Genomic DNA, 27,710 nt, shown 5'->3' with positions numbered 1-27,710 from the left:
CACAGAGCGCGGCTCTGCTGCCGAGGCCGAGTGAGAAAATATGTGTTTTTCAGTTTCAACCGTATTAGCATTATTCTCATACACAGGTATATGGAATAGCGAAATGCGATTTAGCTAGCTCTCAGACGGTAAGTGGTAAAAAAACAACAATACAGTTGCATAAGAAAAGACAGAGACACAACAGGCCATGTGCAGAACAGGCGATTAGCAAAACTGCAACAGATCATGTGCAAAACACTTTGCTTAAACGGTCATTTTCATGCTTAAAAACGTATATTTTAGTGAATTTCACCACCGTCTGACTCTCAGTAACCACGCTACATTGAGTGGAATTAAGCTCCACTCCCATAAGAATCTGGATCACCCGCCTGCGAGGGCTCGATATTGAAAAGTCACCATTGTCGCTATTAGAGTGACACATCTGTCACGTTACGCCTTTTCACATGTCCGCTATAGCTGCGAGACTAGCAGTCACGAATTGCAAGTCACACACTAATGAAAACCCCCGTGCAATGTAACAATGTAACATTTCGCCTCAACTAAATTCATTTAATGAAAAGGAGATGCAAGGAGTCACAACGCTGTTCAATGGAGATCAGGACGTTTATTTAACAAAAAGGCCTTTTAATTCTACACCTCCTCTGCGCACCCACTCTCTACAATAGTATTTAGAATATTTACATTTGTACATTTTACCCAGCATCGCATTTCAGTATCATTAATAACAACTACAACTCAATCCCCCCCATTGTGTAAAATAATTATGTCTCCCCCCCTATCGAGCGAACCGGCGCTTTCAAGCGGTGAAAAGGAAAGTCTGCGCTCTCTCTCGGAAGGGCTGGTGGCTCTTAGAAGAGCCTTTGGGTTTGTAGGAAATTAAGTCGAGGGTCGATCGCTCACTTCTTCTTGGGAGCCGCTTTCTTAGCTTTGGCCGTCTTGGGTTTGGCCACCTTGGGCTTCGCTGCCTTGGCTTTCTTCGGGCTCTTCGCCTTCTTAGGCGCCGCTGGCTTCTTGGCCTTCTTGGGGCTCTTGGTCGCCTTCTTGGCCGCTGCGGGCTTCGCGGCTTTCTTGGGCGACTTCTTGGCGGCCGCTGGCTTCTTGGTCGCCGCCTTCTTGGGCGACTTCTTGGCGGCCGCTGGCTTCTTAGCCGCTGCGGGTTTCTTGGCCGCCGGCTTCTTGGCTTTGGCGGCGGCGGCGGCTTTCTTCACGGGCTTGGGCTTGGTCTCCGCCTGCTTCTTGTTGAGCTTGAAGGAGCCCGAGGCGCCGGTGCCCTTGGTCTGCACCAGGGTGCCCTTGGTCACCAGGCTCTTGATGGCCAGCTTGACGCGGGAGTTGTTCTTCTCCACGTCGTAGCCGCCGGCCGCCAGGGACTTCTTCAGGGCGGCCAGGGACACGCCGCTCCGCTCCTTGGAGGCGGACACGGCCTGCAGGATGAGCTCTCCCACGCTGGGGCCCGCTTTCTTGGGCTTGGCGGCGCTCTTCTTCTTGGGCGCCTTGGCCGGCGCGGCGGCGGGGGCCGGAGCGACTTCTTCTGCCATCGCTGCGTCTCTGTCTGCTGTCGGACTGTCTGCGGCTCCGCGCGCAGGGCGGAACTTCAAGGCCGCATGAGAACCGTGGAGACTCAACCGCTGCTGCTGCTGCAGCTCCGCTCCGCACAGCCCGCTCGCACTTGTGTTTTCTCCCCGCACAAAACTGCCCCGTAATCCTCACAAATACACAGAATCGATGATCAAATACACCAAATACGGAGAAAACCCCCTGGTCTTTAATATGCAGTTGAGTTACAGATTTTTCTGTACGATAATTCTGACAGAATTGCCCAGAGTCCAAGAACAGCGCACACGAAAGGCGGCGCTCACCCGGCACTTCATCGTCTATTTCTAAAATAAATGTACTTAAACCGTCAGTAAAGATAAAAACAAGGTGTAAATAATACAGTCGAGACTGACGGTCATGTAACCCAATAAGAATGAATTCTGAATTATTTAAAACCGATGATTTATTTTGCTCTATGTTCGGTGTCATTAACACACTCCCGGACTCGCTGTTTCTAAGAAGGAGACGGACAAGTTTTGTCAAATAAGACAGTTTTATCCCCGTGAAATTAGGAGTATTTCGAGTTTTTCCACCGATACGCTTTTATAACATGCCGAACAAGCGTAGTCGTAGTCGCTTTGTTTATCTCATCAATTTTCAAATCAGTTATTTCAAAGGCGATTCTTCAATGGGGCTTTAGTAAAGACCGCGACTCTACCGTCAATACCAACATCCAGATAAGACCTGCGAGGCAGCAGTTTTAGAAGCAACACTAGCATAGCTTTATTTCAAAACGATTATTTCTTGATAATAATAATTAAATAGAAGACCTATACCAACACTGAATTATCCAGACTGTAGAAACATCCTGAGTTTATGTCTTCAGCTGCTCTGAAGAAACGAGCTGTGCCGTCTCTTCCATCTGTATGTTATGCGAGAGGCAAACGGGAAAATCTGCACCCCAGGAACCCCCAAAATCCAAGTACAACAAGACATCGGGTACAGAGAAAACCCTCCGATGTTCAAAACGTGCTTCAACTTCAGCAGACTCTGTGCGGCAGTTTCGACAGAAATGCCCCAAATCCGACAACAGAGCACTCGAAAGGCGGTGCTCATCCGGCACTTTGTCTTGTATTTCACACTTATACGATTTTTAAACACCGCTACAAATAAGAATCGTGTGCATGAAATACTGTCAAGACTGGTGGTAAGCTATCACGATAAAAAGCACGTCTGCGATATGAAAATAAATATGATTTTTATTTTGCTCTTTGGGCAGCGTCAGTAACACACTCCAGGAAGCGACGCTTCTAACAAAGGACTAGACCAGTTTCGTAAAACTACCACTTTGATTCCTTGACAAAAGTTCAAATCGCCTATTAGAACATAGTGGAATTGCTGGAATGCATGTATTTCAGATTTTATAAGCCTGTTGAGATTTTTGAATGAGGCCAAATGGAAAATCAGCACACACTGGCGAACCCGTTTGAATGAAATTGTCCTGACGTGAAAAAAACAGCCCAGGCAGAGAAGTGGAGCCTGAAATGGTCCTCAGGCTTTTTGTTGTCATTCGGACGATGAAAACGCCCGGTAAATTAAACTACCAAGGCTGTAACCAAGGCGTGGTACAGCGTAATAATCCGCCAGGCACTTGATCAGAGCAAGGGACATTGTAATGACATGTTTTAGAGTGTATGAAAAGCAATATCTGATCATTAAAGCTGAAGGTTGTTCTAAGGACTCCTTTAGAAAGAGAGTGAGGAGGTGTGTGTGACTTAACTCGAGGTGCATTTGGATCGAGCAAATGAAACATTTCCTTTCCCAAAGAGTTGCGGGAGAATGGAGCAACTTGCACACCCTTGCTCTTACCCTGGCTTCTTTCCAGGAACAATATAGTAAACACTCGGGAACAGCCACAGGCTCTGTTCTGGGAATGGGTCCGATTCATAAAACATGTTCTATCCTTGATCATTGGTGAAAAAATAATAAAGCTCATGGAAATCTCGTTCCATTGCTTTGAGACTGAAATGCCTTGTAAGAAATGTTGTGTAACCGATTCCTAACAGTCGCCAATTAGAAGCATCGAAGGCAGAAACCTCAATGTGAAACAGAAAGTCATTTATGTCTACAGTCACACTGAATTAGGTATACTGATAACATACTTTAAATGAGGACTAAACTGCCAGAAAGAGACAAAGCGTGCCCCCCACTTGTCCTTAAATAACCGTCTGTACTTACAAAATGCTACGCGTAGCGCTCAGTGACAAGGATGTGTTTTCAGAATAATAAGCTGGACCACTGTACAACTTACACATATACGTCTACACAGAAAAGTCAAATTCAAGAAAGGTGTAAAGGTTATTGCACACTTGGGGCCATAAAAGCGTCGAAAACCGGGAATTGAAGCATTGAGGAAGAAATCATGATTGCTCTTTCACGGACTCTGTGGGTGGCTCTTAAAAGAGCCTTTGGGTTTGTAGATCCGGGACGGGCGGGCCGGGTTTACTTGGAGCTGGTGTACTTGGTGACGGCCTTGGTGCCCTCGGACACGGCGTGCTTGGCCAGCTCTCCGGGCAGCAGCAGGCGCACGGCGGTCTGGATCTCCCGGGAGGTGATGGTGGAGCGCTTGTTGTAGTGCGCCAGGCGGGAGGCCTCGCCGGCGATGCGCTCGAAGATGTCGCTGACGAACGAGTTCATGATGCCCATGGCCTTCGACGAGATGCCGGTGTCCGGGTGCACCTGCTTCAGCACCTTGTACACGTAGATGGCGTAGCTCTCCTTCCTGGTCTTTCTGCGCTTCTTGCCGCCCTTCCCGGCCGTCTTGGTCACGGCTTTCTTGGAGCCCTTCTTGGGAGCGGATTTCGCTGGTTCAGGCATCTTAACTGCACTCTGCGCACACAGTCATGGGAGTTTAGGGCTTCTACAGCCCCCTATTTATAGCGGCCGCGTGCAACTCAGCTCGCTCAGCTCAGAAGGCGGCTCATTGGTCAGCGAGAGAGCTGCTCTCCTATTGGCTGCGCTCGGCGCCAATGAAATTCAAACGGCTGAGCGCCTGAGCCGCTCGCTCTGACTCCAGGCGCCTCTCTCTCCCCTCCGCCCGAGCACTCAGGAACAAAGGGCCGTGTGATCCGTTTAGCACAACGTGCAGATTTATTGAAATCCCGCTCTCATTCCGCTTATGTCCCCTACCCTAGAAAAAATGTCATCGGCGTAAAATGTGCGATTTGTGCAAACTTGGGAGTCAAAAGGACTCTGGGTGATATTGTAGGCAACCCCAAAATCACTCTTGAACAACCAACAGCTTTGTATAGCAACACTTTTGAGCTTTGACACTGCTTTCAAATTAGTCTGAGCTCACGAAACCTTCACACGAGCCCTTTCTACAGAATGAATGTAATGAGAAGGGCTCTTGGCGAATGAAGTGGAATTTCTCCCGCACAGAGCTGAGCAGCACCGCTTCCTTTCTTAAAACCCATAAAACGTGCGTGAAAAACAAACCGTTTAGTAGCTGAACCCCAGTCGGTTCCCAGGCCCGTATTGCAATTTTCTATCATTTTGAACACATCTAATAAGCGCTCTTAAGATGAAAATGTCTTCAATGAAAGAAACGCAAAGCATGTAGGAATGCGAGTGAGGGGGATGAAAACTATGGGCAGAAAAACGTGTTTCATCCCGTAACGCTATTTTATTAGTTATTTGTTTACAGACTCACAAACAGCTCGCTCTGTACCGCGCATTAAGGTAGGATAGTCAACCTATTCTGCGATTACATTTCGAGCTGGACCTTCAAAGTACAGCTTCATTCCACACACAAGCACAAAGATTCCAGCTCTTTTCTGAAAAGGTGGGTGGCTCTTAAAAGAGCCTTTGGGTTGATATGTCGGGGTCCAGTCCGGTAGGGAAGCTCCGCTCCTGTTTAGCCGCCGAAGCCGTACAGGGTGCGGCCCTGGCGCTTCAGCGCGTACACCACGTCCATGGCGGTGACGGTCTTCCTCTTGGCGTGCTCGGTGTAGGTGACGGCGTCGCGGATGACGTTCTCCAGGAACACCTTCAGCACCCCGCGGGTCTCCTCGTAGATCAGCCCGGAGATCCGCTTCACTCCCCCACGGCGAGCCAGGCGGCGGATGGCGGGCTTGGTGATTCCCTGGATGTTGTCGCGGAGAACCTTGCGGTGACGCTTAGCGCCTCCTTTCCCGAGTCCCTTTCCGCCTTTGCCTCTTCCAGACATCTTCGAGTTATTAGTTAGTGATACAACACACACTGCTGGGCTGCAGCCGCGGCGCTTCTCTTTTCAAGCCTGAGAGCGGACCTGCTTGAGACAGGAGGCGCGCTGACACACGAGCCCGCCTCCTCTCCGACCGCGGCAGCAGCCCAGACTGCACAGGAACCTCTTCCCTGCCGGAGAGCTCTCCACCACAGCAACTTTAAACAGGCTACACTTCGAAATTGTCATGATTACTTCCCTAACCAACGGCATTGTAGGATTGTGCAAATTCTCCCCACGTGGTTTGAATGCTTGAACCTGGACTCGAGAAAAGCCCAGTCTTATCGAGCGCTAGCAATACAGGATAGTCGGTGCTGCAGCACGTTTTTGACTTGCAGTTTTTCTTACAGGGTAAAACTTTAGAGCAAAGGAAACCTAAACCCATACCATACCGACAGCATTAAGAAATGTGTCAATACCGAACCCACGTATCTAGGAAGAACGATATCGAATTCAGAATCCATTGCACATGTGAGGTGCTCTTTTCTGAACCAAAACGCCCCATACGGAACAGAAAATACAACATACTACGGTGTATGGATTATGAACTGTACTCAAGACTTTAATCACTGTAGGAATAAATCCGTCATTCATGTTTAATCACCTACTAAACCGAGGTGCCTGAATGCCGGAAACCGAAGAATCTAAGAAATTAGGGGGGTCAATTTTATACGTGTTCAACTGTAACACATTGCAATACAGTACAGGACATCAGCAGTGAAATATTTGATCTTTTTTATATTTTTGTGGTGGTTCTTAAAAGAGCCTTTGTGTTCAAGGGGAAAGATCCTGCAGGAGGCGGTCCGTGTCTAAGCGCGCTCCCCGCCAAACACCGAATTCGGAAAAGAAAATAAAGAGTAGCGGAAGGGCTTTTAATGCCAATCGCTCTTGTGTCATTAAAATAGTCTCATGCATTTGAACACTTTCAAATGTGGATATGAATGCTGAAAAGCGAATTTAGAGCAAAAGGGGAGACGTGTGTCGCTGGTGTACTGCAGCAGTGCAGAGGGGCTTTTACACGAGTTGGTAGAAAACCGCTTCTCGGTAGGGCTTTCACTTATCAGCTAACCAAACGAGAATTGTGCCTCGTACAGACTATAATGGAATAATGTAACCCTCTCGAGTGTTGTGGTGGTTACGCCTTTTCACATGTCCGCTATAGCTGCGAGACTAGCAGTCACGAATTGCAAGTCACACACTAATGAAAACCCCCGTGCAATGTAACAATGTAACATTTCGCCTCAACTAAATTCATTTAATGAAAAGGAGATGCAAGGAGTCACAACGCTGTTCAATGGAGATCAGGACGTTTATTTAACAAAAAGGCCTTTTAATTCTACACCTCCTCTGCGCACCCACTCTCTACAATAGTATTTAGAATATTTACATTTGTACATTTTACCCAGCATCGCATTTCAGTATCATTAATAACAACTACAACTCAATCCCCCCCATTGTGTAAAATAATTATGTCTCCCCCCCTATCGAGCGAACCGGCGCTTTCAAGCGGTGAAAAGGAAAGTCTGCGCTCTCTCTCGGAAGGGCTGGTGGCTCTTAGAAGAGCCTTTGGGTTTGTAGGAAATTAAGTCGAGGGTCGATCGCTCACTTCTTCTTGGGAGCCGCTTTCTTAGCTTTGGCCGTCTTGGGTTTGGCCACCTTGGGCTTCGCTGCCTTGGCTTTCTTCGGGCTCTTCGCCTTCTTAGGCGCCGCTGGCTTCTTGGCCTTCTTGGGGCTCTTGGTCGCCTTCTTGGCCGCTGCGGGCTTCGCGGCTTTCTTGGGCGACTTCTTGGCGGCCGCTGGCTTCTTGGTCGCCGCCTTCTTGGGCGACTTCTTGGCGGCCGCTGGCTTCTTAGCCGCTGCGGGTTTCTTGGCCGCCGGCTTCTTGGCTTTGGCGGCGGCGGCGGCTTTCTTCACGGGCTTGGGCTTGGTCTCCGCCTGCTTCTTGTTGAGCTTGAAGGAGCCCGAGGCGCCGGTGCCCTTGGTCTGCACCAGGGTGCCCTTGGTCACCAGGCTCTTGATGGCCAGCTTGACGCGGGAGTTGTTCTTCTCCACGTCGTAGCCGCCGGCCGCCAGGGACTTCTTCAGGGCGGCCAGGGACACGCCGCTCCGCTCCTTGGAGGCGGACACGGCCTGCAGGATGAGCTCTCCCACGCTGGGGCCCGCTTTCTTGGGCTTGGCGGCGCTCTTCTTCTTGGGCGCCTTGGCCGGCGCGGCGGCGGGGGCCGGAGCGACTTCTTCTGCCATCGCTGCGTCTCTGTCTGCTGTCGGACTGTCTGCGGCTCCGCGCGCAGGGCGGAACTTCAAGGCCGCATGAGAACCGTGGAGACTCAACCGCTGCTGCTGCTGCAGCTCCGCTCCGCACAGCCCGCTCGCACTTGTGTTTTCTCCCCGCACAAAACTGCCCCGTAATCCTCACAAATACACAGAATCGATGATCAAATACACCAAATACGGAGAAAACCCCCTGGTCTTTAATATGCAGTTGAGTTACAGATTTTTCTGTACGATCATTTTGACAGAATTGCCCAGAGTCCAAGAACAGCGCACACGAAAGGCGGCGCTCACCCGGCACTTCATCGTCTATTTCTAAAATAAATGTACTTAAACCGTCAGTAAAGATAAAAACAAGGTGTAAATAATACAGTCGAGACTGACGGTCATGTAACCCAATAAGAATGAATTCTGAATTATTTAAAACCGATGATTTATTTTGCTCTATGTTCGGTGTCATTAACACACTCCCGGACTCGCTGTTTCTAAGAAGGAGACGGACAAGTTTTGTCAAATAAGACAGTTTTATCCCCGTGAAATTAGGAGTATTTCGAGTTTTTCCACCGATACGCTTTTATAACATGCCGAACAAGCGTAGTCGTAGTCGCTTTGTTTATCTCATCAATTTTCAAATCAGTTATTTCAAAGGCGATTCTTCAATGGGGCTTTAGTAAAGACCGCGACTCTACCGTCAATACCAACATCCAGATAAGACCTGCGAGGCAGCAGTTTTAGAAGCAACACTAGCATAGCTTTATTTCAAAACGATTATTTCTTGATAATAATAATTAAATAGAAGACCTATACCAACACTGAATTATCCAGACTGTAGAAACATCCTGAGTTTATGTCTTCAGCTGCTCTGAAGAAACGAGCTGTGCCGTCTCTTCCATCTGTATGTTATGCGAGAGGCAAACGGGAAAATCTGCACCCCAGGAACCCCCAAAATCCAAGTACAACAAGACATCGGGTACAGAGAAAACCCTCCGATGTTCAAAACGTGCTTCAACTTCAGCAGACTCTGTGCGGCAGTTTCGACAGAAATGCCCCAAATCCGACAACAGAGCACTCGAAAGGCGGTGCTCATCCGGCACTTTGTCTTGTATTTCACACTTATACGATTTTTAAACACCGCTACAAATAAGAATCGTGTGCATGAAATACTGTCAAGACTGGTGGTAAGCTATCACGATAAAAAGCACGTCTGCGATATGAAAATAAATATGATTTTTATTTTGCTCTTTGGGCAGCGTCAGTAACACACTCCAGGAAGCGACGCTTCTAACAAAGGACTAGACCAGTTTCGTAAAACTACCACTTTGATTCCTTGACAAAAGTTCAAATCGCCTATTAGAACATAGTGGAATTGCTGGAATGCATGTATTTCAGATTTTATAAGCCTGTTGAGATTTTTGAATGAGGCCAAATGGAAAATCAGCACACACTGGCGAACCCGTTTGAATGAAATTGTCCTGACGTGAAAAAAACAGCCCAGGCAGAGAAGTGGAGCCTGAAATGGTCCTCAGGCTTTTTGTTGTCATTCGGACGATGAAAGCGCCCGGTAAATTAAACTACCAAGGCTGTAACCAAGGCGTGGTACAGCGTAATAATCCGCCAGGCACTTGATCAGAGCAAGGGACATTGTAATGACATGTTTTAGAGTGTATGAAAAGCAATATCTGATCATTAAAGCTGAAGGTTGTTCTAAGGACTCCTTTAGAAAGAGAGTGAGGAGGTGTGTGTGACTTAACTCGAGGTGCATTTGGATCGAGCAAATGAAACATTTCCTTTCCCAAAGAGTTGCGGGAGAATGGAGCAACTTGCACACCCTTGCTCTTACCCTGGCTTCTTTCCAGGAACAATATAGTAAACACTCGGGAACAGCCACAGGCTCTGTTCTGGGAATGGGTCCGATTCATAAAACATGTTCTATCCTTGATCATTGGTGAAAAAATAATAAAGCTCATGGAAATCTCGTTCCATTGCTTTGAGACTGAAATGCCTTGTAAGAAATGTTGTGTAACCGATTCCTAACAGTCGCCAATTAGAAGCATCGAAGGCAGAAACCTCAATGTGAAACAGAAAGTCATTTATGTCTACAGTCACACTGAATTAGGTATACTGATAACATACTTTAAATGAGGACTAAACTGCCAGAAAGAGACAAAGCGTGCCCCCCACTTGTCCTTAAATAACCGTCTGTACTTACAAAATGCTACGCGTAGCGCTCAGTGACAAGGATGTGTTTTCAGAATAATAAGCTGGACCACTGTACAACTTACACATATACGTCTACAAAGAAAAGTCAAATTCAAGAAAGGTGTAAAGGTTATTGCACACTTGGGGCCATAAAAGCGTCGAAAACCGGGAATTGAAGCATTGAGGAAGAAATCATGATTGCTCTTTCACGGACTCTGTGGGTGGCTCTTAAAAGAGCCTTTGGGTTTGTAGATCCGGGACGGGCGGGCCGGGTTTACTTGGAGCTGGTGTACTTGGTGACGGCCTTGGTGCCCTCGGACACGGCGTGCTTGGCCAGCTCTCCGGGCAGCAGCAGGCGCACGGCGGTCTGGATCTCCCGGGAGGTGATGGTGGAGCGCTTGTTGTAGTGCGCCAGGCGGGAGGCCTCGCCGGCGATGCGCTCGAAGATGTCGCTGACGAACGAGTTCATGATGCCCATGGCCTTCGACGAGATGCCGGTGTCCGGGTGCACCTGCTTCAGCACCTTGTACACGTAGATGGCGTAGCTCTCCTTCCTGGTCTTTCTGCGCTTCTTGCCGCCCTTCCCGGCCGTCTTGGTCACGGCTTTCTTGGAGCCCTTCTTGGGAGCGGATTTCGCTGGTTCAGGCATCTTAACTGCACTCTGCGCACACAGTCATGGGAGTTTAGGGCTTCTACAGCCCCCTATTTATAGCGGCCGCGTGCAACTCAGCTCGCTCAGCTCAGAAGGCGGCTCATTGGTCAGCGAGAGAGCTGCTCTCCTATTGGCTGCGCTCGGCGCCAATGAAATTCAAACGGCTGAGCGCCTGAGCCGCTCGCTCTGACTCCAGGCGCCTCTCTCTCCCCTCCGCCCGAGCACTCAGGAACAAAGGGCCGTGTGATCCGTTTAGCACAACGTGCAGATTTATTGAAATCCCGCTCTCATTCCGCTTATGTCCCCTACCCTAGAAAAAATGTCATCGGCGTAAAATGTGCGATTTGTGCAAACTTGGGAGTCAAAAGGACTCTGGGTGATATTGTAGGCAACCCCAAAATCACTCTTGAACAACCAACAGCTTTGTATAGCAACACTTTTGAGCTTTGACACTGCTTTCAAATTAGTCTGAGCTCACGAAACCTTCACACGAGCCCTTTCTACAGAATGAATGTAATGAGAAGGGCTCTTGGCGAATGAAGTGGAATTTCTCCCGCACAGAGCTGAGCAGCACCGCTTCCTTTCTTAAAACCCATAAAACGTGCGTGAAAAACAAACCGTTTAGTAGCTGAACCCCAGTCGGTTCCCAGGCCCGTATTGCAATTTTCTATCATTTTGAACACGTCTAATAAGCGCTCTTAAGATGAAAATGTCTTCAATGAAAGAAACGCAAAGCATGTAGGAATGCGAGTGAGGGGGATGAAAACTATGGGCAGAAAAACGTGTTTCATCCCGTAACGCTATTTTATTAGTTATTTGTTTACAGACTCACAAACAGCTCGCTCTGTACCGCGCATTAAGGTAGGATAGTCAACCTATTCTGCGATTACATTTCGAGCTGGACCTTCAAAGTACAGCTTCATTCCACACACAAGCACAAAGATTCCAGCTCTTTTCTGAAAAGGTGGGTGGCTCTTAAAAGAGCCTTTGGGTTGATATGTCGGGGTCCAGTCCGGTAGGGAAGCTCCGCTCCTGTTTAGCCGCCGAAGCCGTACAGGGTGCGGCCCTGGCGCTTCAGCGCGTACACCACGTCCATGGCGGTGACGGTCTTCCTCTTGGCGTGCTCGGTGTAGGTGACGGCGTCGCGGATGACGTTCTCCAGGAACACCTTCAGCACCCCGCGGGTCTCCTCGTAGATCAGCCCGGAGATCCGCTTCACTCCCCCACGGCGAGCCAGGCGGCGGATGGCGGGCTTGGTGATTCCCTGGATGTTGTCGCGGAGAACCTTGCGGTGACGCTTAGCGCCTCCTTTCCCGAGTCCCTTTCCGCCTTTGCCTCTTCCAGACATCTTCGAGTTATTAGTTAGTGATACAACACACACTGCTGGGCTGCAGCCGCGGCGCTTCTCTTTTCAAGCCTGAGAGCGGACCTGCTTGAGACAGGAGGCGCGCTGACACACGAGCCCGCCTCCTCTCCGACCGCGGCAGCAGCCCAGACTGCACAGGAACCTCTTCCCTGCCGGAGAGCTCTCCACCACAGCAACTTTAAACAGGCTACACTTCGAAATTGTCATGATTACTTCCCTAACCAACGGCATTGTAGGATTGTGCAAATTCTCCCCACGTGGTTTGAATGCTTGAACCTGGACTCGAGAAAAGCCCAGTCTTATCGAGCGCTAGCAATACAGGATAGTCGGTGCTGCAGCACGTTTTTGACTTGCAGTTTTTCTTACAGGGTAAAACTTTAGAGCAAAGGAAACCTAAACCCATACCATACCGACAGCATTAAGAAATGTGTCAATACCGAACCCACGTATCTAGGAAGAACGATATCGAATTCAGAATCCATTGCACATGTGAGGTGCTCTTTTCTGAACCAAAACCCCCCATACGGAACAGAAAATACAACATACTACGGTGTATGGATTATGAACTGTACTCAAGACTTTAATCACTGTAGGAATAAATCCGTCATTCATGTTTAATCACCTACTAAACCGAGGTGCCTGAATGCCGGAAACCGAAGAATCTAAGAAATTAGGGGGGTCAATTTTATACGTGTTCAACTGTAACACATTGCAATACAGTACAGGACATCAGCAGTGAAATATTTGATCTTTTTTATATTTTTGTGGTGGTTCTTAAAAGAGCCTTTGTGTTCAAGGGGAAAGATCCTGCAGGAGGCGGTCCGTGTCTAAGCGCGCTCCCCGCCAAACACCGAATTCGGAAAAGAAAATAAAGAGTAGCGGAAGGGCTTTTAATGCCAATCGCTCTTGTGTCATTAAAATAGTCTCATGCATTTGAACACTTTCAAATGTGGATATGAATGCTGAAAAGCGAATTTAGAGCAAAAGGGGAGACGTGTGTCGCTGGTGTACTGCAGCAGTGCAGAGGGGCTTTTACACGAGTTGGTAGAAAACCGCTTCTCGGTAGGGCTTTCACTTATCAGCTAACCAAACGAGAATTGTGCCTCGTACAGACTATAATGGAATAATGTAACCCTCTCGAGTGTTGTGGTGGCTCTTAAAAGAGCCTTTGTGTTCAAGGGAAAAGATGCTGCAGCAGGCGGTCCGTGTCTAAGCGCGCTCCCCGCGGATGCGGCGGGCCAGCTGGATGTCTTTGGGCATGATGGTCACCCTCTTGGCGTGGATGGCGCACAGGTTGGTGTCCTCGAAGAGCCCCACCAGGTAAGCCTCGCTGGCCTCCTGCAGAGCCATGACGGCGGAGCTCTGGAAGCGCAGGTCGGTCTTGAAGTCCTGGGCGATCTCTCTCACCAGGCGCTGGAAGGGCAGCTTGCGGATCAGCAGCTCGGTGGACTTCTGGTAGCGGCGGATCTCCCGCAGAGCCACGGTGCCGGGCCTGTAGCGGTGGGGCTTCTTCACGCCGCCGGTGGCGGGGGCGCTCTTGCGGGCAGCCTTGGTGGCCAGCTGCTTCCTGGGCGCCTTGCCGCCGGTGGACTTGCGAGCGGTCTGCTTGGTTCTCGCCATCTTCCTCGCTGCTCTTCACAATCAGCACTGTACTGAGAGCAGCAGCCCGCACTCGGGTTTATATGCGCAGGCAGCCCCGTCCTGATTGGCTGAAGGGCCCCGGGAGCCTCTCGCTGATTGGATACTTTGAGAAGGAGCGCGCAGTTCATACACCCTCTCCGATCTGCTTTGTTTGATCAAATCAAAGTATAAAGGCGTTTTTATAGATAGATAGATACTTTATTGATCCCGTGAGGGAAATTGCAGTGCAACAGCAGCTTAACACACACAACACAGCCACAGTGTAACGAATTATATACTAATAGTACAATACATACAATACAATACAAGAGTTACTCACAGTCCGGACACTGTGAGTAACTTTTATACCTAGAAATCAATTATACCTAGAAATCAATAACCTGTCAAGGACCTTGATTTCTTTTAACTATAATAATCCAGGACAAGAATATACTTCCATTAAATCATGAAATCGTATAATTTACTAGATTTACTAGATTCGTACTAGAACGAAGTGAAATCACATATATATTACAGTGTAAAAGGTCATCCTGTGACTCGGGGGAGGAGTGTTGTGCTGAGGGACCCCGATTTCTGTTCAACTTTACAGCTCGTTATGCAATAATAAAAATGTGATAGAATAATGTGAATGAAGAGAACAATCTTCTAAACCCCATGACAAGTACTACAAGGAACCCGGTTTACTCTGCTCGTTTAGAATTAAAAGGCGAAAATCTACTTGAACGAACTGAACAAAGAAAATGATTGTATGAACTGTCTTGCGAGCGCAACAGAAATCGCTCGTCCACACAGCGGCTGTGATTCTGAGCCACAGACATCACTGCTAAAACCTCAGGGGGAAAACACAAGTGCTTCGACCCATTTATAAATATTGCACTCATATTCATAAAAACAAGAACTCGCTCATTTGAAGAGGCTGTGGGTGGCTCTTAAAAGAGCCTTTGTTTTTCGGGTCAGTCGGAGGTCTCTGCCGGGCTGTTTACTTGCTCTTGGCCGGCTTCTCGGTCTTCTTGGGCAGCAGCACCGCCTGGATGTTGGGCAGCACGCCGCCCTGCGCGATGGTCACGCCGCCCAGCAGCTTGTTCAGCTCCTCGTCGTTGCGGACGGCCAGCTGCAGGTGCCGGGGGATGATGCGGGTCTTCTTGTTGTCCCGGGCGGCGTTGCCAGCCAGCTCCAGGATCTCGGCGGTCAGGTACTCCAGCACCGCGGCCAGATACACCGGGGCTCCGGCGCCGACCCGCTCGGCATAGTTTCCCTTGCGCAGCAGCCGGTGGACACGGCCCACAGGGAACTGCAGTCCGGCCCTGGAAGAGCGAGTCTTGGCCTTGGCTCTGGCCTTACCGCCGGTCTTTCCTCTGCCGCTCATCTTGTACTGTCAAGCTTGTCTGAAGAAAACTGCTAACAATGATCACAACTTGTCTGCCGCCCCGCTTTTGAAGAGTCGCGGCTGAACGTGATTGGATGGACGGGAACAAGCTCTCCACCCAATCAGAGATCAGTGCTGCCAAGCAGCGCTCTCGGTCTCCACCAATCAACAGGCAGGAGGGAAATTCGGACTCTGAACACAGAGCGCGGCTCTGCTGCCGAGGCCGAGTGAGAAAATATGTGTTTTTCAGTTTCAACCGTATTAGCATTATTCTCATACACAGGTATATGGAATAGCGAAATGCGATTTAGCTAGCTCTCAGACGGTAAGTGGTAAAAAAACAACAATACAGTTGCATAAGAAAAGACAGAGACACAACAGGCCATGTGCAGAACAGGCGATTAGCAAAACTGCAACAGATCATGTGCAAAACACTTTGCTTAAACGGTCATTTTCATGCTTAAAAACGTATATTTTAGTGAATTTCACCACCGTCTGACTCTCAGTAACCACGCTACATTGAGTGGAATTAAGCTCCACTCCCATAAGAATCTGGATCACCCGCCTGCGAGGGCTCGATATTGAAAAGTCACCATTGTCGCTATTAGAGTGACACATCTGTCACGTTACGCCTTTTCACATGTCCGCTATAGCTGCGAGACTAGCAGTCACGAATTGCAAGTCACACACTAATGAAAACCCCCGTGCAATGTAACAATGTAACATTTCGCCTCAACTAAATTCATTTAATGAAAAGGAGATGCAAGGAGTCACAACGCTGTTCAATGGAGATCAGGACGTTTATTTAACAAAAAGGCCTTTTAATTCTACACCTCCTCTGCGCACCCACTCTCTACAATAGTATTTAGAATATTTACATTTGTACATTTTACCCAGCATCGCATTTCAGTATCATTAATAACAACTACAACTCAATCCCCCCCATTGTGTAAAATAATTATGTCTCCCCCCCTATCGAGCGAACCGGCGCTTTCAAGCGGTGAAAAGGAAAGTCTGCGCTCTCTCTCGGAAGGGCTGGTGGCTCTTAGAAGAGCCTTTGGGTTTGTAGGAAATTAAGTCGAGGGTCGATCGCTCACTTCTTCTTGGGAGCCGCTTTCTTAGCTTTGGCCGTCTTGGGTTTGGCCACCTTGGGCTTCGCTGCCTTGGCTTTCTTCGGGCTCTTCGCCTTCTTAGGCGCCGCTGGCTTCTTGGCCTTCTTGGGGCTCTTGGTCGCCTTCTTGGCCGCTGCGGGCTTCGCGGCTTTCTTGGGCGACTTCTTGGCGGCCGCTGGCTTCTTGGTCGCCGCCTTCTTGGGCGACTTCTTGGCGGCCGCTGGCTTCTTAGCCGCTGCGGGTTTCTTGGCCGCCGGCTTCTTGGCTTTGGCGGCGGCGGCGGCTTTCTTCACGGGCTTGGGCTTGGTCTCCGCCTGCTTCTTGTTGAGCTTGAAGGAGCCCGAGGCGCCGGTGCCCTTGGTCTGCACCAGGGTGCCCTTGGTCACCAGGCTCTTGATGGCCAGCTTGACGCGGGAGTTGTTCTTCTCCACGTCGTAGCCGCCGGCCGCCAGGGACTTCTTCAGGGCGGCCAGGGACACGCCGCTCCGCTCCTTGGAGGCGGACACGGCCTGCAGGATGAGCTCTCCCACGCTGGGGCCCGCTTTCTTGGGCTTGGCGGCGCTCTTCTTCTTGGGCGCCTTGGCCGGCGCGGCGGCTGGGGCCGGAGCGACTTCTTCTGCCATCGCTGCGTCTCTGTCTGCTGTCGGACTGTCTGCGGCTCCGCGCGCAGGGCGGAACTTCAAGGCCGCATGAGAACCGTGGAGACTCAACCGCTGCTGCTGCTGCAGCTCCGCTCCGCACAGCCCGCTCGCACTTGTGTTTTCTCCCCGCACAAAACTGCCCCGTAATCCTCACAAATACACAGAATCGATGATCAAATACACCAAATACGGAGAAAACCCCCTGGTCTTTAATATGCAGTTGAGTTACAGATTTTTCTGTACGATAATTCTGACAGAATTGCCCAGAGTCCAAGAACAGCGCACACGAAAGGCGGCGCTCACCCGGCACTTCATCGTCTATTTCTAAAATAAATGTACTTAAACCGTCAGTAAAGATAAAAACAAGGTGTAAATAATACAGTCGAGACTGACGGTCATGTAACCCAATAAGAATGAATTCTGAATTATTTAAAACCGATGATTTATTTTGCTCTATGTTCGGTGTCATTAACACACTCCCGGACTCGCTGTTTCTAAGAAGGAGACGGACAAGTTTTGTCAAATAAGACAGTTTTATCCCCGTGAAATTAGGAGTATTTCGAGTTTTTCCACCGATACGCTTTTATAACATGCCGAACAAGCGTAGTCGTAGTCGCTTTGTTTATCTCATCAATTTTCAAATCAGTTATTTCAAAGGCGATTCTTCAATGGGGCTTTAGTAAAGACCGCGACTCTACCGTCAATACCAACATCCAGATAAGACCTGCGAGGCAGCAGTTTTAGAAGCAACACTAGCATAGCTTTATTTCAAAACGATTATTTCTTGATAATAATAATTAAATAGAAGACCTATACCAACACTGAATTATCCAGACTGTAGAAACATCCTGAGTTTATGTCTTCAGCTGCTCTGAAGAAACGAGCTGTGCCGTCTCTTCCATCTGTATGTTATGCGAGAGGCAAACGGGAAAATCTGCACCCCAGGAACCCCCAAAATCCAAGTACAACAAGACATCGGGTACAGAGAAAACCCTCCGATGTTCAAAACGTGCTTCAACTTCAGCAGACTCTGTGCGGCAGTTTCGACAGAAATGCCCCAAATCCGACAACAGAGCACTCGAAAGGCGGTGCTCATCCGGCACTTTGTCTTGTATTTCACACTTATACGATTTTTAAACACCGCTACAAATAAGAATCGTGTGCATGAAATACTGTCAAGACTGGTGGTAAGCTATCACGATAAAAAGCACGTCTGCGATATGAAAATAAATATGATTTTTATTTTGCTCTTTGGGCAGCGTCAGTAACACACTCCAGGAAGCGACGCTTCTAACAAAGGACTAGACCAGTTTCGTAAAACTACCACTTTGATTCCTTGACAAAAGTTCAAATCGCCTATTAGAACATAGTGGAATTGCTGGAATGCATGTATTTCAGATTTTATAAGCCTGTTGAGATTTTTGAATGAGGCCAAATGGAAAATCAGCACACACTGGCGAACCCGTTTGAATGAAATTGTCCTGACGTGAAAAAAACAGCCCAGGCAGAGAAGTGGAGCCTGAAATGGTCCTCAGGCTTTTTGTTGTCATTCGGACGATGAAAACGCCCGGTAAATTAAACTACCAAGGCTGTAACCAAGGCGTGGTACAGCGTAATAATCCGCCAGGCACTTGATCAGAGCAAGGGACATTGTAATGACATGTTTTAGAGTGTATGAAAAGCAATATCTGATCATTAAAGCTGAAGGTTGTTCTAAGGACTCCTTTAGAAAGAGAGTGAGGAGGTGTGTGTGACTTAACTCGAGGTGCATTTGGATCGAGCAAATGAAACATTTCCTTTCCCAAAGAGTTGCGGGAGAATGGAGCAACTTGCACACCCTTGCTCTTACCCTGGCTTCTTTCCAGGAACAATATAGTAAACACTCGGGAACAGCCACAGGCTCTGTTCTGGGAATGGGTCCGATTCATAAAACATGTTCTATCCTTGATCATTGGTGAAAAAATAATAAAGCTCATGGAAATCTCGTTCCATTGCTTTGAGACTGAAATGCCTTGTAAGAAATGTTGTGTAACCGATTCCTAACAGTCGCCAATTAGAAGCATCGAAGGCAGAAACCTCAATGTGAAACAGAAAGTCATTTATGTCTACAGTCACACTGAATTAGGTATACTGATAACATACTTTAAATGAGGACTAAACTGCCAGAAAGAGACAAAGCGTGCCCCCCACTTGTCCTTAAATAACCGTCTGTACTTACAAAATGCTACGCGTAGCGCTCAGTGACAAGGATGTGTTTTCAGAATAATAAGCTGGACCACTGTACAACTTACACATATACGTCTACACAGAAAAGTCAAATTCAAGAAAGGTGTAAAGGTTTTTGCACACTTGGGGCCATAAAAGCGTCGAAAACCGGGAATTGAAGCATTGAGGAAGAAATCATGATTGCTCTTTCACGGAGTCTGTGGGTGGCTCTTAAAAGAGCCTTTGGGTTTGTAGATCCGGGACGGGCGGGCCGGGTTTACTTGGAGCTGGTGTACTTGGTGACGGCCTTGGTGCCCTCGGACACGGCGTGCTTGGCCAGCTCTCCGGGCAGCAGCAGGCGCACGGCGGTCTGGATCTCCCGGGAGGTGATGGTGGAGCGCTTGTTGTAGTGCGCCAGGCGGGAGGCCTCGCCGGCGATGCGCTCGAAGATGTCGCTGACGAACGAGTTCATGATGCCCATGGCCTTCGACGAGATGCCGGTGTCCGGGTGCACCTGCTTCAGCACCTTGTACACGTAGATGGCGTAGCTCTCCTTCCTGGTCTTTCTGCGCTTCTTGCCGCCCTTCCCGGCCGTCTTGGTCACGGCTTTCTTGGAGCCCTTCTTGGGAGCGGATTTCGCTGGTTCAGGCATCTTAACTGCACTCTGCGCACACAGTCATGGGAGTTTAGGGCTTCTACAGCCCCCTATTTATAGCGGCCGCGTGCAACTCAGCTCGCTCAGCTCAGAAGGCGGCTCATTGGTCAGCGAGAGAGCTGCTCTCCTATTGGCTGCGCTCGGCGCCAATGAAATTCAAACGGCTGAGCGCCTGAGCCGCTCGCTCTGACTCCAGGCGCCTCTCTCTCCCCTCCGCCCGAGCACTCAGGAACAAAGGGCCGTGTGATCCGTTTAGCACAACGTGCAGATTTATTGAAATCCCGCTCTCATTCCGCTTATGTCCCCTACCCTAGAAAAAATGTCATCGGCGTAAAATGTGCGATTTGTGCAAACTTGGGAGTCAAAAGGACTCTGGGTGATATTGTAGGCAACCCCAAAATCACTCTTGAACAACCAACAGCTTTGTATAGCAACACTTTTGAGCTTTGACACTGCTTTCAAATTAGTCTGAGCTCACGAAACCTTCACACGAGCCCTTTCTACAGAATGAATGTAATGAGAAGGGCTCTTGGCGAATGAAGTGGAATTTCTCCCGCACAGAGCTGAGCAGCACCGCTTCCTTTCTTAAAACCCATAAAACGTGCGTGAAAAACAAACCGTTTAGTAGCTGAACCCCAGTCGGTTCCCAGGCCCGTATTGCAATTTTCTATCATTTTGAACACGTCTAATAAGCGCTCTTAAGATGAAAATGTCTTCAATGAAAGAAACGCAAAGCATGTAGGAATGCGAGTGAGGGGGATGAAAACTATGGGCAGAAAAACGTGTTTCATCCCGTAACGCTATTTTATTAGTTATTTGTTTACAGACTCACAAACAGCTCGCTCTGTACCGCGCATTAAGGTAGGATAGTCAACCTATTCTGCGATTACATTTCGAGCTGGACCTTCAAAGTACAGCTTCATTCCACACACAAGCACAAAGATTCCAGCTCTTTTCTGAAAAGGTGGGTGGCTCTTAAAAGAGCCTTTGGGTTGATATGTCGGGGTCCAGTCCGGTAGGGAAGCTCCGCTCCTGTTTAGCCGCCGAAGCCGTACAGGGTGCGGCCCTGGCGCTTCAGCGCGTACACCACGTCCATGGCGGTGACGGTCTTCCTCTTGGCGTGCTCGGTGTAGGTGACGGCGTCGCGGATGACGTTCTCCAGGAACACCTTCAGCACCCCGCGGGTCTCCTCGTAGATCAGCCCGGAGATCCGCTTCACTCCCCCACGGCGAGCCAGGCGGCGGATGGCGGGCTTGGTGATTCCCTGGATGTTGTCGCGGAGAACCTTGCGGTGACGCTTAGCGCCTCCTTTCCCGAGTCCCTTTCCGCCTTTGCCTCTTCCAGACATCTTCGAGTTATTAGTTAGTGATACAACACACACTGCTGGGCTGCAGCCGCGGCGCTTCTCTTTTCAAGCCTGAGAGCGGACCTGCTTGAGACAGGAGGCGCGCTGACACACGAGCCCGCCTCCTCTCCGACCGCGGCAGCAGCCCAGACTGCACAGGAACCTCTTCCCTGCCGGAGAGCTCTCCACCACAGCAACTTTAAACAGGCTACACTTCGAAATTGTCATGATTACTTCCCTAACCAACGGCATTGTAGGATTGTGCAAATTCTCCCCACGTGGTTTGAATGCTTGAACCTGGACTCGAGAAAAGCCCAGTCTTATCGAGCGCTAGCAATACAGGATAGTCGGTGCTGCAGCACGTTTTTGACTTGCAGTTTTTCTTACAGGGTAAAACTTTAGAGCAAAGGAAACCTAAACCCATACCATACCGACAGCATTAAGAAATGTGTCAATACCGAACCCACGTATCTAGGAAGAACGATATCGAATTCAGAATCCATTGCACATGTGAGGTGCTCTTTTCTGAACCAAAACGCCCCATACGGAACAGAAAATACAACATACTACGGTGTATGGATTATGAACTGTACTCAAGACTTTAATCACTGTAGGAATAAATCCGTCATTCATGTTTAATCACCTACTAAACCGAGGTGCCTGAATGCCGGAAACCGAAGAATCTAAGAAATTAGGGGGGTCAATTTTATACGTGTTCAACTGTAACACATTGCAATACAGTACAGGACATCAGCAGTGAAATATTTGATCTTTTTTATATTTTTGTGGTGGTTCTTAAAAGAGCCTTTGTGTTCAAGGGGAAAGATCCTGCAGGAGGCGGTCCGTGTCTAAGCGCGCTCCCCGCCAAACACCGAATTCGGAAAAGAAAATAAAGAGTAGCGGAAGGGCTTTTAATGCCAATCGCTCTTGTGTCATTAAAATAGTCTCATGCATTTGAACACTTTCAAATGTGGATATGAATGCTGAAAAGCGAATTTAGAGCAAAAGGGGAGACGTGTGTCGCTGGTGTACTGCAGCAGTGCAGAGGGGCTTTTACACGAGTTGGTAGAAAACCGCTTCTCGGTAGGGCTTTCACTTATCAGCTAACCAAACGAGAATTGTGCCTCGTACAGACTATAATGGAATAACGTAACCCTCTCGAGTGTTGTGGTGGCTCTTAAAAGAGCCTTTGTGTTCAGGGGAAAAGATGCTGCAGCAGGCGGTCCGTGTCTAAGCGCGCTCCCCGCGGATGCGGCGGGCCAGCTGGATGTCTTTGGGCATGATGGTCACCCTCTTGGCGTGGATGGCGCACAGGTTGGTGTCCTCGAAGAGCCCCACCAGGTAAGCCTCGCTGGCCTCCTGCAGAGCCATGACGGCGGAGCTCTGGAAGCGCAGGTCGGTCTTGAAGTCCTGGGCGATCTCTCTCACCAGGCGCTGGAAGGGCAGCTTGCGGATCAGCAGCTCGGTGGACTTCTGGTAGCGGCGGATCTCCCGCAGAGCCACGGTGCCGGGCCTGTAGCGGTGGGGCTTCTTCACGCCGCCGGTGGCGGGGGCGCTCTTGCGGGCAGCCTTGGTGGCCAGCTGCTTCCTGGGCGCCTTGCCGCCGGTGGACTTGCGAGCGGTCTGCTTGGTTCTCGCCATCTTCCTCGCTGCTCTTCACAATCAGCACTGTACTGAGAGCAGCAGCCCGCACTCGGGTTTATATGCGCAGGCAGCCCCGTCCTGATTGGCTGAAGGGCCCCGGGAGCCTCTCGCTGATTGGATACTTTGAGAAGGAGCGCGCAGTTCATACACCCTCTCCGATCTGCTTTGTTTGATCAAATCAAAGTATAAAGGCGTTTTTATAGATAGATAGATACTTTATTGATCCCGTGAGGGAAATTGCAGTGCAACAGCAGCTTAACACACACAACACAGCCACAGTGTAACGAATTATATACTAATAGTACAATACATACAATACAATACAAGAGTTACTCACAGTCCGGACACTGTGAGTAACTTTTATACCTAGAAATCAATTATACCTAGAAATCAATAACCTGTCAAGGACCTTGATTTCTTTTAACTATAATAATCCAGGACAAGAATATACTTCCATTAAATCATGAAATCGTATAATTTACTAGATTTACTAGATTCGTACTAGAACGAAGTGAAATCACATATATATTACAGTGTAAAAGGTCATCCTGTGACTCGGGGGAGGAGTGTTGTGCTGAGGGACCCCGATTTCTGTTCAACTTTACAGCTCGTTATGCAATAATAAAAATGTGATAGAATAATGTGAATGAAGAGAACAATCTTCTAAACCCCATGACAAGTACTACAAGGAACCCGGTTTACTCTGCTCGTTTAGAATTAAAAGGCGAAAATCTACTTGAACGAACTGAACAAAGAAAATGATTGTATGAACTGTCTTGCGAGCGCAACAGAAATCGCTCGTCCACACAGCGGCTGTGATTCTGAGCCACAGACATCACTGCTAAAACCTCAGGGGGAAAACACAAGTGCTTCGACCCATTTATAAATATTGCACTCATATTCATAAAAACAAGAACTCGCTCATTTGAAGAGGCTGTGGGTGGCTCTTAAAAGAGCCTTTGTTTTTCGGGTCAGTCGGAGGTCTCTGCCGGGCTGTTTACTTGCTCTTGGCCGGCTTCTCGGTCTTCTTGGGCAGCAGCACCGCCTGGATGTTGGGCAGCACGCCGCCCTGCGCGATGGTCACGCCGCCCAGCAGCTTGTTCAGCTCCTCGTCGTTGCGGACGGCCAGCTGCAGGTGCCGGGGGATGATGCGGGTCTTCTTGTTGTCCCGGGCGGCGTTGCCAGCCAGCTCCAGGATCTCGGCGGTCAGGTACTCCAGCACCGCGGCCAGATACACCGGGGCTCCGGCGCCGACCCGCTCGGCATAGTTTCCCTTGCGCAGCAGCCGGTGGACACGGCCCACAGGGAACTGCAGTCCGGCCCTGGAAGAGCGAGTCTTGGCCTTGGCTCTGGCCTTACCGCCGGTCTTTCCTCTGCCGCTCATCTTGTACTGTCAAGCTTGTCTGAAGAAAACTGCTAACAATGATCACAACTTGTCTGCCGCCCCGCTTTTGAAGAGTCGCGGCTGAACGTGATTGGATGGACGGGAACAAGCTCTCCACCCAATCAGAGATCAGTGCTGCCAAGCAGCGCTCTCGGTCTCCACCAATCAACAGGCAGGAGGGAAATTCGGACTCTGAACACAGAGCGCGGCTCTGCTGCCGAGGCCGAGTGAGAAAATATGTGTTTTTCAGTTTCAACCGTATTAGCATTATTCTCATACACAGGTATATGGAATAGCGAAATGCGATTTAGCTAGCTCTCAGACGGTAAGTGGTAAAAAAACAACAATACAGTTGCATAAGAAAAGACAGAGACACAACAGGCCATGTGCAGAACAGGCGATTAGCAAAACTGCAACAGATAATGTGCAAAACACTTTGCTTAAACGGTCATTTTCATGCTTAAAAACGTATATTTTAGTGAATTTCACCACCGTCTGACTCTCAGTAACCACGCTACATTGAGTGGAATTAAGCTCCACTCCCATAAGAATCTGGATCACCCGCCTGCGAGGGCTCGATATTGAAAAGTCACCATTGTCGCTATTAGAGTGACACATCTGTCACGTTACGCCTTTTCACATGTCCGCTATAGCTGCGAGACTAGCAGTCACGAATTGCAAGTCACACACTAATGAAAACCCCCGTGCAATGTAACAATGTAACATTTCGCCTCAACTAAATTCATTTAATGAAAAGGAGATGCAAGGAGTCACAACGCTGTTCAATGGAGATCAGGACGTTTATTTAACAAAAAGGCCTTTTAATTCTACACCTCCTCTGCGCACCCACTCTCTACAATAGTATTTAGAATATTTACATTTGTACATTTTACCCAGCATCGCATTTCAGTATCATTAATAACAACTACAACTCAATCCCCCCCATTGTGTAAAATAATTATGTCTCCCCCCCTATCGAGCGAACCGGCGCTTTCAAGCGGTGAAAAGGAAAGTCTGCGCTCTCTCTCGGAAGGGCTGGTGGCTCTTAGAAGAGCCTTTGGGTTTGTAGGAAATTAAGTCGAGGGTCGATCGCTCACTTCTTCTTGGGAGCCGCTTTCTTAGCTTTGGCCGTCTTGGGTTTGGCCACCTTGGGCTTCGCTGCCTTGGCTTTCTTCGGGCTCTTCGCCTTCTTAGGCGCCGCTGGCTTCTTGGCCTTCTTGGGGCTCTTGGTCGCCTTCTTGGCCGCTGCGGGCTTCGCGGCTTTCTTGGGCGACTTCTTGGCGGCCGCTGGCTTCTTGGTCGCCGCCTTCTTGGGCGACTTCTTGGCGGCCGCTGGCTTCTTAGCCGCTGCGGGTTTCTTGGCCGCCGGCTTCTTGGCTTTGGCGGCGGCGGCGGCTTTCTTCACGGGCTTGGGCTTGGTCTCCGCCTGCTTCTTGTTGAGCTTGAAGGAGCCCGAGGCGCCGGTGCCCTTGGTCTGCACCAGGGTGCCCTTGGTCACCAGGCTCTTGATGGCCAGCTTGACGCGGGAGTTGTTCTTCTCCACGTCGTAGCCGCCGGCCGCCAGGGACTTCTTCAGGGCGGCCAGGGACACGCCGCTCCGCTCCTTGGAGGCGGACACGGCCTGCAGGATGAGCTCTCCCACGCTGGGGCCCGCTTTCTTGGGCTTGGCGGCGCTCTTCTTCTTGGGCGCCTTGGCCGGCGCGGCGGCTGGGGCCGGAGCGACTTCTTCTGCCATCGCTGCGTCTCTGTCTGCTGTCGGACTGTCTGCGGCTCCGCGCGCAGGGCGGAACTTCAAGGCCGCATGAGAACCGTGGAGACTCAACCGCTGCTGCTGCTGCAGCTCCGCTCCGCACAGCCCGCTCGCACTTGTGTTTTCTCCCCGCACAAAACTGCCCCGTAATCCTCACAAATACACAGAATCGATGATCAAATACACCAAATACGGAGAAAACCCCCTGGTCTTTAATATGCAGTTGAGTTACAGATTTTTCTGTACGATAATTCTGACAGAATTGCCCAGAGTCCAAGAACAGCGCACACGAAAGGCGGCGCTCACCCGGCACTTCATCGTCTATTTCTAAAATAAATGTACTTAAACCGTCAGTAAAGATAAAAACAAGGTGTAAATAATACAGTCGAGACTGACGGTCATGTAACCCAATAAGAATGAATTCTGAATTATTTAAAACCGATGATTTATTTTGCTCTATGTTCGGTGTCATTAACACACTCCCGGACTCGCTGTTTCTAAGAAGGAGACGGACAAGTTTTGTCAAATAAGACAGTTTTATCCCCGTGAAATTAGGAGTATTTCGAGTTTTTCCACCGATACGCTTTTATAACATGCCGAACAAGCGTAGTCGTAGTCGCTTTGTTTATCTCATCAATTTTCAAATCAGTTATTTCAAAGGCGATTCTTCAATGGGGCTTTAGTAAAGACCGCGACTCTACCGTCAATACCAACATCCAGATAAGACCTGCGAGGCAGCAGTTTTAGAAGCAACACTAGCATAGCTTTATTTCAAAACGATTATTTCTTGATAATAATAATTAAATAGAAGACCTATACCAACACTGAATTATCCAGACTGTAGAAACATCCTGAGTTTATGTCTTCAGCTGCTCTGAAGAAACGAGCTGTGCCGTCTCTTCCATCTGTATGTTATGCGAGAGGCAAACGGGAAAATCTGCACCCCAGGAACCCCCAAAATCCAAGTACAACAAGACATCGGGTACAGAGAAAACCCTCCGATGTTCAAAACGTGCTTCAACTTCAGCAGACTCTGTGCGGCAGTTTCGACAGAAATGCCCCAAATCCGACAACAGAGCACTCGAAAGGCGGTGCTCATCCGGCACTTTGTCTTGTATTTCACACTTATACGATTTTTAAACACCGCTACAAATAAGAATCGTGTGCATGAAATACTGTCAAGACTGGTGGTAAGCTATCACGATAAAAAGCACGTCTGCGATATGAAAATAAATATGATTTTTATTTTGCTCTTTGGGCAGCGTCAGTAACACACTCCAGGAAGCGACGCTTCTAACAAAGGACTAGACCAGTTTCGTAAAACTACCACTTTGATTCCTTGACAAAAGTTCAAATCGCCTATTAGAACATAGTGGAATTGCTGGAATGCATGTATTTCAGATTTTATAAGCCTGTTGAGATTTTTGAATGAGGCCAAATGGAAAATCAGCACACACTGGCGAACCCGTTTGAATGAAATTGTCCTGACGTGAAAAAAACAGCCCAGGCAGAGAAGTGGAGCCTGAAATGGTCCTCAGGCTTTTTGTTGTCATTCGGACGATGAAAACGCCCGGTAAATTAAACTACCAAGGCTGTAACCAAGGCGTGGTACAGCGTAATAATCCGCCAGGCACTTGATCAGAGCAAGGGACATTGTAATGACATGTTTTAGAGTGTAT

General features: G+C 49.0%; 7 protein-coding genes and 4 pseudogenes across 7 annotated transcripts; all 11 read right to left on the bottom strand.

The window, feature by feature from the left end:
- Nucleotides 1–584: 584 nt before the first annotated feature.
- Nucleotides 585–1,586, bottom strand: LOC148640770 (histone H1 pseudogene; annotated as a pseudogene).
- A 2,053-nt stretch (nt 1,587–3,639) lies between these two features.
- Nucleotides 3,640–4,425, bottom strand: LOC148640769 (histone H2B 1/2). Its single transcript, XM_088619678.1, has one exon. The coding sequence runs from the start codon at nt 4,411–4,413 to the stop codon at nt 4,039–4,041; it is 375 nt and encodes a 124-aa protein (XP_088475804.1). The 5' UTR covers nt 4,414–4,425; the 3' UTR covers nt 3,640–4,038.
- Nucleotides 4,426–7,090: 2,665 nt separating this feature from the next.
- LOC148640768 (histone H1 pseudogene) lies at nt 7,091–8,092 on the bottom strand (annotated as a pseudogene).
- A 2,408-nt stretch (nt 8,093–10,500) lies between these two features.
- LOC148640767 (histone H2B 1/2) lies at nt 10,501–10,931 on the bottom strand. Its single transcript, XM_088619255.1, has one exon. The coding sequence runs from the start codon at nt 10,917–10,919 to the stop codon at nt 10,545–10,547; it is 375 nt and encodes a 124-aa protein (XP_088475381.1). The 5' UTR covers nt 10,920–10,931; the 3' UTR covers nt 10,501–10,544.
- Nucleotides 10,932–13,432: 2,501 nt separating this feature from the next.
- LOC148640766 (histone H3) lies at nt 13,433–14,029 on the bottom strand. The gene has a single exon (XM_088619251.1). It carries the CDS (start codon nt 13,906–13,908, stop codon nt 13,498–13,500), a length of 411 nt encoding a protein of 136 aa, XP_088475377.1. The 5' UTR covers nt 13,909–14,029; the 3' UTR covers nt 13,433–13,497.
- A 76-nt stretch (nt 14,030–14,105) lies between these two features.
- On the bottom strand, nt 14,106–15,471 carry LOC148640765 (histone H2A). The gene has a single exon (XM_088619253.1). The coding sequence runs from the start codon at nt 15,293–15,295 to the stop codon at nt 14,909–14,911; it is 387 nt and encodes a 128-aa protein (XP_088475379.1). The 5' UTR covers nt 15,296–15,471; the 3' UTR covers nt 14,106–14,908.
- Nucleotides 15,472–16,076: 605 nt separating this feature from the next.
- LOC148640764 (histone H1 pseudogene) lies at nt 16,077–17,054 on the bottom strand (annotated as a pseudogene).
- Nucleotides 17,055–19,487: 2,433 nt separating this feature from the next.
- Nucleotides 19,488–19,917, bottom strand: LOC148640763 (histone H2B 1/2). Its single transcript, XM_088619256.1, has one exon. It carries the CDS (start codon nt 19,903–19,905, stop codon nt 19,531–19,533), a length of 375 nt encoding a protein of 124 aa, XP_088475382.1. The 5' UTR covers nt 19,906–19,917; the 3' UTR covers nt 19,488–19,530.
- A 2,535-nt stretch (nt 19,918–22,452) lies between these two features.
- Nucleotides 22,453–23,019, bottom strand: LOC148640762 (histone H3). Its single transcript, XM_088619252.1, has one exon. It carries the CDS (start codon nt 22,892–22,894, stop codon nt 22,484–22,486), a length of 411 nt encoding a protein of 136 aa, XP_088475378.1. The 5' UTR covers nt 22,895–23,019; the 3' UTR covers nt 22,453–22,483.
- Nucleotides 23,020–23,091: 72 nt separating this feature from the next.
- On the bottom strand, nt 23,092–24,476 carry LOC148640761 (histone H2A). The gene has a single exon (XM_088619254.1). The coding sequence runs from the start codon at nt 24,279–24,281 to the stop codon at nt 23,895–23,897; it is 387 nt and encodes a 128-aa protein (XP_088475380.1). The 5' UTR covers nt 24,282–24,476; the 3' UTR covers nt 23,092–23,894.
- A 586-nt stretch (nt 24,477–25,062) lies between these two features.
- Nucleotides 25,063–26,040, bottom strand: LOC148640760 (histone H1 pseudogene; annotated as a pseudogene).
- Between the last annotated feature and the right edge of the window lie 1,670 nt (nt 26,041–27,710).

This window comes from Lepisosteus platostomus, chromosome 25, assembly GCF_059453375.1.
Source record: "Lepisosteus platostomus isolate fLepPlt1 chromosome 25, fLepPlt1.hap1, whole genome shotgun sequence".
Taxonomy (NCBI): domain Eukaryota; kingdom Metazoa; phylum Chordata; class Actinopteri; order Semionotiformes; family Lepisosteidae; genus Lepisosteus; species Lepisosteus platostomus.
This window is presented reverse-complemented; position numbering and strand designations above follow the sequence as displayed.